The sequence below is a fragment of the Doryrhamphus excisus genome, chromosome 12, assembly GCF_030265055.1.
Source record: "Doryrhamphus excisus isolate RoL2022-K1 chromosome 12, RoL_Dexc_1.0, whole genome shotgun sequence".
In the NCBI taxonomy this organism is placed as follows: domain Eukaryota; kingdom Metazoa; phylum Chordata; class Actinopteri; order Syngnathiformes; family Syngnathidae; genus Doryrhamphus; species Doryrhamphus excisus.
This window is the reverse complement of record NC_080477.1, coordinates 16,450,092-16,464,193: the sequence shown is the minus strand read 5'-3', so window position 1 is coordinate 16,464,193 and position 14,102 is coordinate 16,450,092. Positions and strand designations below refer to the sequence as shown.

Sequence of the window (14,102 nt, the reverse complement as noted above, 5' to 3'; positions counted from 1 at the left end):
AATTCCATACACTTTTATAGACTTTTTTTTTTTTTAGCATCACAAGTGAGGGAAGAGGGTGCAACGGAGGGAAAGTGAGAAGGGCTGAATTATTGAGGCCAGACGTGTGTCGGGACACACAACGTAGATTCCCAGTGATGATGCCTCCCTGCTGTCACTAAAAGTTTACTTGGAGCCAGCAGACTGTGGTTGTTTTGTTGCTGTTAGTAGGCTTTTTGAGCAACCAGACATGTGGTTTTAACAGCCTTCTCCTGCTGTTTTAGGAGATAAAAATATTGAGTGGGACAGCAGCTACTTAACTTGAATGCATGAAGTACGCTCTCTAATCGTGGTCACTCCCAATGAGAACCTCCGAACCATCTCAGTCTGGCCCCTCTGACTTTATCTCCAAGGCCTCTAACATGTAACGTCCCTCTGATGTACTCGTTCCTGATCCTATCCATCCTGGTCACTCCCAATGAGAACCTCCCAACCATCTCAGTCTGGCCTCTCTGTCTTTATCTCCAAGGCCTCTAACATGTAATGTCTCTCTGATGTACTCGTTCCTGATCCTAGCCATCCTGGTCACTCCCAATGAGAACCTCCCAACCATCTCAGTCTGGCCTCTCTGACTTTATCTCCAAGGCCTCTAACATGTAATGTCTTTCTGATGTACTAGTTCCTGATCCTATCCATCCTGGTCACTTCCAATGAGAACATCCGAACCATCTCAGTCTGGCCCCTCTGACTTTATCTCCAAGGCCTCTAACATGTAACATCCCTCTGATGTACTCGTTCCTGATCCTATCCATCCTGGTCACTCCCAATGAGAACCTCCCAACCATCTCAGTCTGGCCTCTCTGACTTTATCTCCAAGGCCTCTAACATGTAATGTCCCTCTGATGTACCTGTTTCTGATCCTATCCATCCTGGTCACTCCCAATGAGAACCTCCGAACCATCTCAGTCTGGCCTCTCTGACTTTATCTCCAAGGCCTCTAACATGTAATGTCCCTCTGATGTACTCGTTCCTGATCCTATCCATCCTGGTCACTCCCAATGAGAACCTCCGAACCATCTCAGTCTGGCCTCTCTGACTTTATCTTCAAGCCCTCTAACATGTAACGTCCCTCTGATGTACTCATTCCTGATCCTATCCATCATGGTCACTCCCAATGAGAACCTCAGCATCCTCATCTCTGCTACCTCCAGTTCTGCTTCCTGTCTCTAGACCAAACAACACGGCTGGTCTCACCACAGTTTTGTAAACTTTTCCTTTCATTTCAGTTGAAACTCTTCTATCACACATCACACCTGACACTTTTCTCTACCCGTTCCAACCTGCCTGCAGGATTCTTCACCTCCTTTTCACAATCGTTGACCCCAAGTACTTAAAATTCCCTACCTTCTGTATCTCTTCTCCCTGTAACCTCACTCTTCCACTTGGGTCCCTCTCATTCACACACCAATGCATACCTCCATGGATTAGTTTCCAAAATAACCATGGCCCTCGCATGCCTTCATTTCTCAGTATGTGGCCCTCCATGGAAAAAGGTCTAAATGTTGCCCGTCTGTTTAACCTGCCCTCACACCAGGATCATGACAGCCACCACATCCAACTAAAAAAAACCTGGCCTCAACACCAGACTTTAATGTGTTTAATTAGTCATGAAATAAGGAAGGAGGGGGCCACACCTGACCGTGAAACTCACTGTCAGTTCACAGTCCAGTTAGTTTGAACCCTAGCAAGGGAGGGATTATTTATGGGAAGCATGACAGTGTCCAAAGTCGGCCTCAGAATGGTGACATCAAACTAAGGTGAGAGAAGGAGAGGAAGACAAAGCAGAGGAGCTTGAACGTGAAGGAAGTGAAGAAAAGCAAGAGTGACAAGTGCAGAAGGAGGCGGGCGCTCTGATGTGAGTTGTGTTCTCACCGCTGTTCACAAGCATCCTGTCATCTTCATGAATAAGTCACAGGCCAAATGTTGGCCTGCCTGTCAACTTCATGCACGCCAACGACGACACAACACACACACACACACACACACACACACACTTACTGTCGCACATGATTCTTTTCAGTAGTCATGGATACAATCCAAAAAAAGATTTACGACTTAAAAGCCTCCATTATTAACACATGAGATTATTATTTGGCCTTCACCGTCTATCAGATTAAAGCAGTTTAACGACTTAAAACAATTACTTTATAAGCCATTTATAACAGTGTCATAACTGAGTCAAAAATGAGGCAGGCAAATACAAAGCTCTCAAACCGGAGCCCTTAAGAGCTACTTGTCTGCTTCCTGACCACCCACTCCCAAAATGGTGTGTGTGTGTGTTTGTGTTTGGATGCTGCTGACTAACATCTCTGTGCAGGCAGACAAGAGCGAGGTGAGACAGCGATAACGAGAGTTCAGCAAAAGGTAAATGCGGCAGGGCGATGCATTTGCTTGAACTCTCTCATCATGCATGCTCAGGAACACCACCCTCATCATCATCATCATCATCATCAGAGAGCAAGAGTTGAACTGGCAAAAGTTGAACTGGCAAAAAGAATGAAAAGATATGGAAATCATTTTGTCCCTCATCTCCTTTTTTTAAACTTCCAGCCTAACTCAATAACGTACGTTTCAATCGTCTGCCATATTTATTCAGAGAAACTCTCCATGCCGCGGATATCAACTTAAGAGGAGTTCCAAAGCCAGGATGTTTGTTTGAAAGTCATCAACATTGTTAGCCAGAAGCTGTTCCTGAAAACTCAAGTTAGTATCACCGCACGCTTCGATGTATTCATATTTATTCAACAGTTGAGTTCAGCTTCACCAAAAAGTTCAGAGTGCAATGTTAATGTCATGACAAGTAGGAGAGTGAAAACTTTCCCATCATAGAAAAGTGCTCTTTGCTCTTCTTTTCATGACGACATCACATTCCGCTAAAACCGCCGCCCTGGCAACATCCACTCTGCTCTCGCTGCAGCTGTCTGACGTTGGTATTCACAAAACTTCTGTCCCGTTGCGCCGATCTTGTAACGATTATGTCTACCAACGTTGTAATATTTAGCTTTGTTTTTTCAGTTCATTCATTCATTAATTTTCTACCGCTTATCCTCATGAGGGTTGTGGGCGTGCTGGAGCCTATCCCAGCTCTCTTCAGTACACCCTGGACTGGTCACCAGCCAATCACAGGGCACATATAGACAAACAACCATTCACACTCACATTCATACCTATGGACAATTTGGAGTCGCCAATTAACCTAGCATGTTTTTGGAATGTGGGAGGAAACCGGAGTACCCGGACGGAGAAAACCCACGCATGCACGGGGTGAACATACAGAGATGGCCGAGGCTGGAATTGAACTCAGGTCTCTGCTAACCACTCGGCAGAAACCACCCGAAAATATGTCCAAACCATGTCAATTCAACGTCAATTTGCTTCATGGTGTCTGACCGCATCCCTAGATATGTATGGTATTGCGTAGCTTATTCGAAAAAAAATTAGCACATTTTTAATATTTTTGCCTCAATTCAGCATTTTGAAGCATAAAAATGGCTACATCAATTACAATACAAATCTAACGCATTAAGAAGAATATGTAGTATTCTACATTGGTCACTAGGTGTCAGTAATGTTACTGTAATGTTTGTTGAGACGCACAAACGACAGACTCGATCGCCGGAGCAACAGGCTATTGGTAAAAGTTTGAATTATCGCACCAATAAAAAAACAATTAAAAAAACACGGGCTACCTATGGACAATTTGGAGTCGCCAATTAACCTAGCATGTTTTTGGAATGTGGGAGGAAACGAGAGTACACGGAAAAAACACAGAGATGGCCGAGGGTGGAATTGAACTCTGGTTTCCTAGCCCAAAAGTACATTTGGATCTCTATTACAGTGGAACCTAGCTCATATTATACCGTATTTTCCGGACTATAAGTCACACTTTTTTTCATAGGTTGGCTGTTCCTGCGACTTATACTCCAGAGCGACTGTTTTGGTTAGCTGAATAACTATTGTGTTAGCATATCTTACACCTATTCAGCCTGTTCTCTATTCTTTTATTGTTAGAACTTGCCTTCCAAGATGATGTAATGTCTGTTTTGGTCAAATAGTTTGTAAAATAAATTACTTGCAAAAAATGCAACTAATACTCCAGTGCGACTAATGTATGTTTTTTTTCTACCTAATTATGCATTTTTGGCCTTGTGCGACTTACTATAGCGACTTATAATCCAGAAAATACGGTATTATGTTTAAATCCACAAAGGTAGTGACCGTGTTGATCTCGCTGACACATTGTTTTTACAGTGTTCATTTATTCTGTTTATTCATCCATTTTCTGTTCCGCTTATCCTCACAGGGGCATGCTGGAGCCTATCCCAGCTGTCTTTGGCCGAGTCAATCAGTCAATCAGAGGGCACATACTGTATCATCAAGACTTCATATTGATCTTAGTAGTAGTCTTCATCAAAGTTCTTGAGGTATCTTGGGTTCAAAAGTTGGAAGACTGGGTTTCTTGACTGCCAATCAGTGATACGCACACTCTTGTCATCTTTATTCAAGAATGCGATCCGTCTCCTTATTGCTCCTACGCTTCCTTGCCTCCGTATTTCCACATTTATTATACACTTTGCACCGTCCATTTAATCTGGATAGAACATAATCCTGGGCATTACACGCGTGAAGTGACACTCACAAGTGCTAACTCTCAACTTACTGAAGGATTAGAGGAGGTTCACTAAACTTCAAGACTCTCTCTCTCTCTCTCTCTCTCGCTCGCAGGAAGTGACTCTTCAACACGGAACGCAACACATTTCATAAAAACACGGAGTCACTGATACATCGTCATGACCTTGGAAGGCGTTTGTTAGAATGTATAACCAACTTTCAAGTAGTATCTCAGTGTGCAGCTTTACTCCTTAGCTCCTCCTGTAAATCCAGTGACCTAAAAAGACTTCCAGACTTTCTAGGTTTTTTTTTTTTTTCCTAGCCGGGCCACTGGCTCCCCTGCGACGTTAACTCTTCACATCCCCACAATCAGCACTTTTTTTTTTTTGGTGCCTTCTCTTTTCATGTCCATCGCCGCTGAGTTTGTTTGGGATGCTGAATATTGCCCTTTTCTAATAAGCATCCATAATTTATCCATGGCTCTGAGGCAGAGGGGGAATGAAGGAAGGAAGGAAGGAAGGAGGAAGAAGGGAAGAAAGGGGAGAAGGCAGCATTAAGCTTTAGATGATTCTAATCTTTTACCTCCCACAATATAACACCCACTCACACACACACATTCATTCATTTTATACCGCTTGTCCTCACAAGGGTCACGTGGGGGTGCTGGAGCCTATCCCAACTGTCTTCAGGCGAGAGGCAGAGTACACCCTGGACTGGTCGCCAGCCAATCACAGGACATGTATAGACAAACAACCATTCACACTCACATTCATACCTATGAACAATTTGGAGTCGCCAATTAACCTAGCATGTTTTTGGAATGTGGGAGGAAACCGGAGTACCCGGAGAAAACCCACGCATGCACGGGGAGAACATGCAAACTCCACACAGAGATGGCCGAGGGTGGAATTGAACTCTGGTTTCCTAGCTGTGAGGCCTCCGCACTCATCACCCTTGCGCCGTGCAGCCCTTTTCAATCATACACGAGCAAAATCGAATTCAACCACTGTACAATAAAACAAAAATAAAGTAAAAATTTTAGCCTATCCCAGTTGTCTTCAGGCAAGAGGCGGGGTACACCCTGGACTGGTCGCCAGCCAATCACAGGACACATATAGACAAACAACCATTCACATTCACATTCATACCTATGGACAATTTGGAGTCGCCAATTAATCTAGCATGTTTTTGGAATGTGGGAGGAAACCGGAGTACCCGGAGAAAACCCACGCATGCACAGGGAGAACATGCAAACTCCACACAGAGATGGCCGAGGGTGGAATCGAACTGGGGTCTCCTAGCTGTGCGGCATGCGCGCTAACCACTCGCACACCGTGCAGCCCACAAACACATTGTTCTTCATATTGCATCCTCTGCCTGAATGTCATCCGCATTGTCAAGTGTATTTTCTAATTAAATTAGAAAATTCCAGCCTTGTCAAATAAAAGAGGGACTGATTGATTGAATAGTAGATTTTTTTTATGTTGCTGACAATCTTGTTTCTCGCAGAAAAACATGCGAATTGTTTTATTAAGCTGTGATTTTAGTCAGGGAATCAAACTCATGGTTTAATCAAAGCAAGCATTAGGGATATACTGTAAGCACAGTCAATTTTAGGTCCAGTTTCAGTCTTAAAACAATAAACCATACTGACGACTACCTGAAAAGTGGTATATTTTTGAGCTGCTGGACCGTTGTTTGATGACTAAAATAATCTGAACAAGCTCATTAAGGTCGAGCCTTCTGTGTTGTCATGGATATAAACATAAACAATGTAAAAACAAAAGATTAATAACAGACCACAGGAATGATGGTAGATACTTTTTAGAATAAATGACTGTATTCATCAGTTAAGGATGGGAGGTCGTCTGCCTGCACGTTAAACACACCCTTAATTTGTCTCTGCCCCCCCCCCCCCCCCCCCCCCGCCCCCATTGTGCCCTCTCCTCACTCATCTCAGTCATCCCCATCCTCTTTAAAATGTTGTCCACATGTGGTGCTTGAATAAAGTAGCTGTTTATATTGTTAGAAGCTGTGCTTTCATTTTGCTGCTTGCTCAGCATATTATTTCTCCGTGTCATCCTGGTATTCCTCGTCCTCCCATTTCTTTCCCCCCTGTATGTCTGAGGTGGTATTAAAGGCAGAAAACGTTTCTATTAACCTGCAGGTCAGCAGTGGAGCCAGAGGACTATGGCCAAAGTGCTATGTTGACCATGGTTTACATGAGCCTTGCCACCTGGGGTTAAAGGATAACAGCGTTTAGATGACGTCTCTGGAGGTCTGATTTATTACCTCGTCTACCGTGCACTTACGCTTGGAGCCAACGGGTACCAGGTAGCAGGTGATGGTGGGCAGTTGGCTTGCAAGGGACAGACATAGTAGGGTATCTCATTAGAAAACGTATATGCCAGTTCTATTTCTGTCTTACATTAAAGGGACTGAGTAGATTGGATGTTTAGCATCTCTGTAAACCAAGATCTCTGAGGTTTGAACATCTATTGGAGATCTGCGTGTGGAGTTTGCATCTTCTCCCCGGTTTTCTCCAGGTACTCCGGTTTCCTCCCACATTCCAAAAACATGCTAGGTTAATTGGCGACTCCAAATTGTCCATAGGTATGAATGTGAGTGTGAATGGTTGTTTGTCTATATGTGCCCTGTGATTGGCTGGCGACCAGTCCAGGGTGTACCCCGCCTCTCGCCCGAAGACAGCTGGTATAGACTCCAGCACCAGTTAATTGGCAACTCGTGGCATTTACTGTTAAATATCCTTCAACATGATTCGTTTTCATACACTCTGCCAAACAGTGCACGTAACAAATTAGTTTGGTGTCATTATTTTAAAGTTAGTAAGGCACTAAACCACCAGTTTATTTTGTGTATGTGGGTGGTTTATTTGTACATGGAGTCATTAGTATCTATAAAATGTGTTTTTGTTCATATTTTTGTGTGTTTTAAACATTTTAATTGGACATAGCTTATTTCTTATGGGGGAAATCGATTTGGTTTTGGTACATCGCAGCTGACTGACATTTTCGAATGGATTAAAGACAAGGCTCCGTTGTATACGATATGTACTGCTATCAAATGTGTTGCACTAGTGTGATCAATGTCACTGTCATTGACTGATGTTATGTGGCAGACACACAATATGACACTATTGTAAGACAAAACACATTGTGATACTACGCTCCCTGCTGAGTTAGCAAACTGTTGCACACACACAGACACACACAGACACACTCCGACGTTTAACATCTGTGTACACACACACACACACAGAAAAAGAGGCTGACGGAGCTCCCCCAGAGAAGACAGCAGTAAATGAAGCTCATAGCCATAGAACGCACTGACATCAATCAGGCGTACATACGCACTTCACCTCCCAACGGACGTGCAGTCACATCTGTCCGCCGCAGCAAGTGTGAAACAATTACAACGTGAGGACAAAAAAAAAAAAACATTCGCATGCCAAATTGTTCGGCTTGTCTCCTCTTCTCATGATTTGCGATTGTGCCGCCTGGTGAAAAGACATCTGCCTTTCCAATACGAGGCGTGTCACATTCGGGGCGCCGCTATCACGCTAGCCGCCGGGGAGCCTGAGGAGGCCTGTGAACGCGGCCCAGTGTTGTTCCCACAATGCTGTCTTGGTTGTGATTCATCTCAGTCAGCTACTAAAAAGGCCACAGAAACACAATCAAGGCAGGATTACACCCACTGTGTGTGTGTGTGTGTGTGTGTGTGTGTGTGTTTGTGGCTCATGAGGCCACGATACACTCACACACACTTTGCCAGTGACACTGCTTTTGTCAGAATGCAATTTTAACCAGGACACTGCCAAGCACCTGGAAAATGTTTTGTAAGTTCCATCATCGTTGACACCTCCTCTTAAAGCTACGGTTTAACTTCAAAATGTGGCTTCATTCCCAACTGACATTTGTCAAGCTTTCCTGTACTCATGGTACTGTCGCAGAACTTTAAAACAAACATAAACATTCATTTTAGGACAGTGAATGAGATTTTTTTAGCAGATTATTATTATTACTCAATATAGTAGACTAAATGAGCCATAGTAAGACATAAATAAGACTAATGCTCGTGTGTGTTGCTGTTCCTAAGGGAGATGAGTGGTGGGCGGACAGGAAGTGACATCATGGGTGACAGTAGCCTGTGTTAGGTTTTTTTTTTTATTGGTGGGATAATTCAAACCTGCACCAAAAGCCCGTTGCTTCGGCAATTGTGCGTCTCAACAAACATTACAGTAACATTACTGACACCTAGTGACCAATGTAGAATACTACAAATCACAATTTCAATGTGTCTTCTTAATGCATTAGATTTGTATTGTAATTGATGTAGACGTTTTTATGCTTCGAAATGCTGAATTGTGTCAAAAATATTTAAAATGTGCTTAATTTTTTTTTCCAATAAGCTACGCAATACCATACATATCTAGGGGATTTCAGCTGAGTGGTTAGCACGCAGGCCTCACAGCTACGAGACCCGAGTTCAATTCCACCCTCGGCCATCTCTGTGTGGAGTTTGCATGTTCTCCCCGTGCATGCGTGGGTTTTCTCCGGGTACTCCGGTTTCCTCCCACATTCCAAAAACATGCTAGGTTAATAATTAGCGACTCCAAATTGTCCATAGGTATGAATGTGAGTGTGAATGGTTGTTTGCCTATATGTGCCCTGTGATTGGCTGGCGACCAGTTCAGGGTGTACCCCACCTCTCACCCGAAGACAGCTGGGATAGGCTTCAGCACCCCCGCGACCCCGCATCATTGCACTAAGGCAAAGCAAGACCCCTATTCATTTTGCATAACAAAGGAGAGTTAGCTCATATTGGTAGAAGTATCAATTCCCAATGAAACTATATGATTCTTTCAAATGTTTTCATGGTATTATGTCATAACTAGAGCCTTATTCATTTGTAATGTTATACCTCAAGAGACAGCCCAAGTTTTCGACCAATCACAGCACATGAACAAAGTACTGGAGATACCAAGAGTGAAAGATCATAAGAGGGTCCGATATTACACCGCTACTGCTATTGGGCAGCGGTCCAAGACTACTGAAGTATGTTTATGGCTTCTTCTTCATTGCTTTAGTAAACAACAGATTGTCAGCGCTTCTCCCCGCTATGGATCATGACAACATCGTGACTAAACAGATCTTGTTCTCCACGGCTGACACATGGCTTCAAAGCTACGAATCGGGTGGACCCAAAGTGACAGAGGCGAAAAGTCAGCCAATGTATCACACCACTGCAGTACGGAGTCAATGTCAATACATAGTGATCTGGTATTTAACTCCAGTTTATACGTCAAACATCATGGGTACAATAACAGCGCCTTGGATTCCCATCAACTTACTGCTCTCATCATGTTTACTGTTCAGGTAAATACTACATGACTACATGACTACCATAACTCCACCCACCAATTACCAGTACATTAGGACATAGTGTATATAAAATAACCAAAAAGGAAGTCTTGATCACACCTATACAGTATTCTACTTTATTTACATTTAATGATACAGTGGAACCTTTAAAGTCAAACACCCCAAAGGTCACACAGAGGTTAAAGCTGCTGTCTGTCATGGATGTTTAGACACTAGCGGTGGACCTTATTATTGTATATCCCGCCCTACTATGACTGCTAATTGTCGATAGCGTCATGCACGCACACAGTGGGCATTGGAATGAGTGACAGCCATTAAGCCCAACCCCCACTCCCACCCCAGCGAGCCAAACAATACATCAGTTCAGTTTTAACCAAAAATTGTGAAGAATATAGTTGTTTTTTTGTTCTCTGAAAGCACTTTTAGTGGCATATGCTAGCCGATGGTGGTGATCTTTTTATTTTGGGGGGGGGGCAAAATATGACTTAAAAAAACTAATAACTTTTTCAACTGTTATTTATTTTACCATAGTTTAAGCTCCCTCTCATTCAAGTTATATTCTCTAATGCACCGTGGTTAACTTACTTTTACACTTGCATGCAACTTGATGTCCAAATATAACTTAAGAAAAACAAAAATAAAGCCTTCTAACTGCTTTATTGCTTTATTACCCTTCACAACATCATCCAAGATATGTTCCAATATAACTTATACTACAATATAACAACTCTATAGAATAGATGACCTGTATTTCTACTACTACTACTGTGTATCTTATAGAGGGAAAAATTAATGCTTCCACTGTACACTTTTTTCCTGAAATGTGTTGATACTCTGCTGATCTCCCCAGAAGCAATCATTACAGCATATAACAAAGCTTTAATTAAAGCGATAAACAACAACTAGCTCAAGCAGTTGGAGCTCAGTCAGCTCAAACCGATGCACTGATGTACTGAAGATTAATATTAAAAAAAAAACATGTCATTCTTACCGTAAACCCCTTGGCAGCGAGCAAGCGGATAGATGCTAGAAAACAACAAAATCCAGAAAAGCTCCATGTTCAGCTCCGCTCCGTCATAACCTGTATAAGACACATGACACAACATCCGGCTGTCACTTCCAAGTCTGGACAATCCAAATAAAAAGCCAATTGTTTTTGTCCTCCTTTTTTGTTCTCTTTAAGGCGTGAAAATAATATTCCAGAACAAGCCCCCACGGCTGCATGCTACTACAACATTTCATTCAATTTAAAGGGGCGGGTAATTCAATCACAAATGGTGGATTATAGAAAGCTTACAAGCAAAGGCTGGGAGGGCATCAGAGATGGACACGGATTGTCTTGGTGAGCCTGTTAGCGTGACTGTCCTCTTCCACATTGTACTAAGGTACTGACGACAGGTGGATCGGCCCGGAAGGATGTGCTATATAACATGTTGGGGTCATACACTTGACCCAAAACACAATACTAATAACTAAATATACTTGCAGCATCTAATACAATCATTGTATCACAGAATAATGATCACCTCTGATGATGATGTGGGTCTTTGCATATTGTGAGATGTTTTTAATATTTTGACCCTCAGTAGGATGCTGTGTACTTCTACACCACATGCAAACTATAGCTATAAAACACTATATGTACATTATATTGTATGAAGACATACAGTAGGCTGCATCTTAAATACATTATTAGTGGGAAGCTAGTTTTGTATGTAGCACTACTTAGTATGCAGCACACTTTACTCCATATGCAAACTATATACATACTGTATATGACACTATGTTAAATGCATATTGGTAGTTTTTATTTCTAATACTGCCAACTGCAAAATAACTGTATCTTTATTAAAGCACATTTTTTGCTACACCTGTTGTATTATGTACATGCATAATGCAAGTGATTAATATGCCAATATAAATGTATTGTTTCTTTGCAACTGTAGTGGAAAAAAGAGTATTGCTTAATTGGAAATATGGGCATCATTTCCTAACTTTTGGAGTTATGACTCAAAAGTTGCATTGCGCAACCTAATGAAAGTCTGTATGAAATGTGAGTTTCTGCTATAATGACTCGGAGTGGACTGCAATACGACTATTAATTATTGAATTACTGGTTATAAAATTGAGACAATTAATTCGAATGAGGAAACGTGCAAGCAGAAGTGTATTTATATCGCAAACAGGGGAGGGAATAAGTCGAATAATAAGTCCAGTAAATCTACCTTGCCTCCGTAGGTGCGGTCCTGTGGGTCAGCCTGTTCCCCGGCGTAGCGCGCACTCCTCCCGGCTACGCTCAGAGGATTCCACCGCTGCACCACCACACCGCGGAGAAGCTCCACACCAAAAAAAAAGTTATAAATCCTCAAAAGAAATCACTTCAACGACTTCCCGGTTCAGTGAAAGATCTCCTGGATGTCTTTAACTTTTACACCAGACTCCTTTAAAATGTTTTCAAAATATAATCACTTCTTTGCAAAAGTGGAGCTGTGCAATGTGACACAGTCGTCCAATTGTTGTGTGCATGATGGAGTAACTCTTGCAAGGCGTGGGTGGAAGCGCTGAAACCTCGGCTCCTGAGTGAGGACGGAGGACGATGAGGAGGCTCAATCAGAGCCGTGTCTGTGGACTCCAAGCGATGCTGGCCAAGTGGAAGATGTGCGCAGACTGAGAACGACCGCCCCTGTCTGAGAGCAGAGAGAGAAAGGGAGAGGGGTTGGGATGAAGAGGAGGGGAGGAGGACAGAGGCTTACAGTCCTCTGTAGTGAACAGGTTGTCTGCCAAAGAACACCTCTGGAGGTCTACTCCAGATCTGTTCCATGATCACCATAAGGGGACCACCGCAAATTAGAAGAAAAGTTATTTACATTGATTATTAATCATTATTAACTCACCTTGGATCAGTTATTTAAAGACGTGTGCGATGTCGTCTCTTAAGTCCTCTTCTGTAAGTGCACTTCCTGGCATGGCCACAAGACGGCAGACTTTCAGCCCATTGCCACAGCGAAAGATGTTCATTCAGGACACCAACTCATTCAATCTAAAGAACTATAATAATAATAATTGTGCCATATACTGTATGTTAGATGTCAGAGATGGGTTTAACATTTAACAATATATATTTATTGCCATGAAGAATGTGCAGTGCATCATATTGACAGTGGTTTCTTGTCACGTCAAGGCATGATCATGACTCCAGGACACAGAATCAGGAACGTTGTGATTACATATTCCAAACATTAGCCCTACCACTCCTCCGTGAATCAGCACCTTATGGTCGTGGAGGGGTTTTTAAATTTAAATTTTAGCCATTGTCATAGGCAGACACCATTATGCGCTTGGTGTTAGCATGCTAAAATTAGCATAGTAGCATTTTTAGCCATTGTCATAGGCAGACACTATTATGTGCTTGGTGTTAGCATGCCAACATTAGCATGTTAGCATGTGGAGATCTATGGCACTTGGCACGTTGCTTTTCTATTTCACATCTTTTATTGAGCTCACTTCCCGACTATGTATGCATAAGGCTAAAAATAACCAATTACCTAAAAATGTCATCCAATACTTCTCTACAAGAGAGGAGAAATATGATCTCAGGGAAGAACTACATTTCGAACGCTTATATGCTAGGACTACGTTAAAAAGCCATAGCATTTCAGTATGTGGAATCAAACTATGGAATGGATTGAGTAAGGACCTCAAACAATGCACAACGATGAGCCAATTCAAGAAACAATACAAGCAGTTGATGTTTGCTAAATACAAGGATGAAGAGTCTTGAACCAGTCATGATGTGCTATACATCACTATATTGACACTTACTATGGTACCCATTATGTCATTGTATGGTCATATCACCTCGTACTTCGGTACGTGACAAAAAATTTTAAAATGTTAAAATTTTAAAATTTTAAATTTTTTAAATAAAAAAAAACAGAAACTATGTTAGGAAAGCAGGAAGTGAACAAATGTAACAGTTACTGATTGTAAAAGTACCAGATGGAGGGGTAGGATTTAATACGCAGCAATGTGGTGCATTACACGAGTGAT

General features: G+C 42.3%; 1 protein-coding gene across 4 annotated transcripts in view; it reads right to left on the bottom strand.

Annotated features, from left to right (window-relative positions):
- LOC131139827 (MAM domain-containing glycosylphosphatidylinositol anchor protein 1) overlaps nucleotides 1–12,739 on the bottom strand; it is a 175,900-nt gene extending 163,161 nt beyond the window's left edge. For 3 of the 4 annotated variants that reach the window (XM_058089733.1, XM_058089736.1, XM_058089735.1), the window contains exons 1-2: nucleotides 12,278–12,739; nucleotides 11,044–11,133 (exon numbers count right to left, since the gene is read on the bottom strand). In XM_058089733.1, coding sequence (XP_057945716.1) covers nucleotides 11,044–11,110 — 67 coding nt within the window. In that variant the 5' untranslated portion in view covers nucleotides 11,111–11,133; nucleotides 12,278–12,739. The remainder of the gene's footprint in view (nucleotides 1–11,043; nucleotides 11,134–12,277) is intronic. The other variant, XM_058089734.1, reaches the window with a different exon arrangement.
- Between the last annotated feature and the right edge of the window lie 1,363 nt (nucleotides 12,740–14,102).